The 1,869-nt window shown below is 49.2% G+C and overlaps 1 protein-coding gene across 1 annotated transcript; it reads right to left on the reverse strand.

Moving 5' to 3' along the window:
* On the reverse strand, window positions 1–594 carry LOC119802820 (60S ribosomal protein L9-like). The gene has a single exon (XM_038313962.1). The coding sequence runs from the start codon at window positions 577–579 to the stop codon at window positions 4–6; it is 576 nt and encodes a 191-aa protein (XP_038169890.1). The 5' UTR covers window positions 580–594; the 3' UTR covers window positions 1–3.
* Between the last annotated feature and the right edge of the window lie 1,275 nt (window positions 595–1,869).

The raw sequence follows: 1,869 nt of genomic DNA on the forward strand, positions 1-1,869 counted from the left end.
GGTCTACTCATCAGCCTGCTGCACTGTTCCCTTTTCAGACACATAGATACCATCCAAAAACTTCCTGATATCCTTGTTCTTAACTGTTGTGGCCTGCTGTATCAGAGCCGCCGAGTTTGAAACAAGTTCAATATCATTTCCTTCAAGGATTAATTCATCCTTCTGGGCTTGAGAGACAGAACAAGCAACGCCTGTCCTCATGCGAACCCTGCGGATGTATTTTTCACCCAAGAAATTTCGGATTTCAACCAAAGACCCATTCTCCTGAATAACGACGTTGATGGGGAAGTGAGCATACACGGACCTCATCTTGTAGCGGAAGCCCAGTGTAACACCCTTGATCATGCTTTGAAAGTGGCTGCAGATGGTTCTGACGGTGGCCATTTCCTTCCTGTTGCCCCACCATTTGTCAACCCGGAGCCTCTTCTTCTTCCCAAGAAGGCTCAGCTCTACATTGATGTGATTGAAGTCCCTCCGGAGGGTTCCTCTGGGGCCCTTCACAATGACTGTGTGCCCCTTCAGAGTTATGTCCACATTTTCTGGAATGTCAACCGTCTGATTGCTGAGAATGGTCTTCATTCTCGCAGTAGATGGGGCAAAGAGAGAACCTGTCAGATGATTTCTAAACACTTCCTTCAAAGCTTTTCTCAGATTACGCTGTCACTGCCGGCTCCAGCCCAGGGCTGAGCACAGCACCTTGCAGGTGTGTACCAGTGTCTCGCGCTGCGGAGAGAAATGGAGTTTCCGTCTCCCAACTAAGGAGCTCATGATTACCTAACACAGTCCCTCCTGCAGACAAGACATTGCTACCAAGCCAGATCAACTCTAACTAGAGAAGAATTTTCCTGGCGATTTTATTAATTTCACAAAGAAAGAATTTGCGAATTAAATTCTAGATCCCCAGCAACACCTTGGATCTTTGTCAGTGTTGCACGTGACCAGTGCAGCTGTGAGCAGTCAGTGAGGTCTGTAAACTGGTGTGTGCCGTCTGCATCTCGAAGGCTGGGCTGAGGTTTGTGGGGAGGGAAGCACCATGGGACTGTAGAGCTCAACTGTGAACTGGTGTGTGCTGTCTGCATCCTGAGGGCTGTGCTGAGGTTTGTGGGGAGGGAAGCACCATGGGGGCTGTGCGACTCTCCACGGCCGCTCAGAACTCCTCTGAGCACACACGCTGGGAAATCCAAGGTATACTCGGAAGATGCTTGCTGTAGTTCTGGCAGTTACATGGAGTATCAGAAGATCCACCCGCAAGGATGCAGTTTTATCGAACTAGGCTGTGTTTGTACTGCATGTGCTTCATGAAGACTTTTTCTCTTTGAGACAGGTGATGTGGGAGAGTCTTCTGTTCGTGTTGATTTCATTCGTTAATAAAGAAACTGCCTTGGCCCATTTAATGGGCCAGCCCTTAGGTGGGTGGAGTAAACAGAACAGGAAGAAGGAAGTGAGGTAGATGGCTCAGTCAAATGCCACGCCTCTTCTAAGTGAGACAGATGCCATGCCTTTCCTCTCTGAGACAGTCGCCATGAAGCCAGCCACCAGGCCAGCCGCGATGAAGCTCCGGCCCAAGATGGATGTATGCTAGAATCTTCCCAGTAAGGCACCACTTTGTGGTGCTACACAGATTATTAGATATGGGTTAATCAAGATGTGAGTAAGAGGCTGAAACTAACGGGTCAGGCAGTGTTTAAATGAATACAGTTTGTGTGTTGTTATTTCTGGGGCTAAGCTAGCCAGTGGCCGGGAGCTGGGCGGGACAAAAAGCAGGCCCGCAGCTCCTCACTACAGACAGGGTTTCTCTTGGCTGTCTTGGCTGTCCTGGAACTCACTCAGTAGACCAGGCTGACCTTGAACTCCACTATCCTTTTCTTA

This window comes from Arvicola amphibius, chromosome 12 (genome assembly GCF_903992535.2).
Source record: "Arvicola amphibius chromosome 12, mArvAmp1.2, whole genome shotgun sequence".
Classification (NCBI taxonomy): Eukaryota; Metazoa; Chordata; class Mammalia; order Rodentia; family Cricetidae; genus Arvicola; species Arvicola amphibius.

What these genes read in the sequence shown, in the direction of transcription:
- LOC119802820 (XM_038313962.1), bottom strand. Translation starts at nt 579, where the DNA reads ATGAAGACCATTCTCAGCAATCAGACGGTTGACATTCCAGAAAATGTG.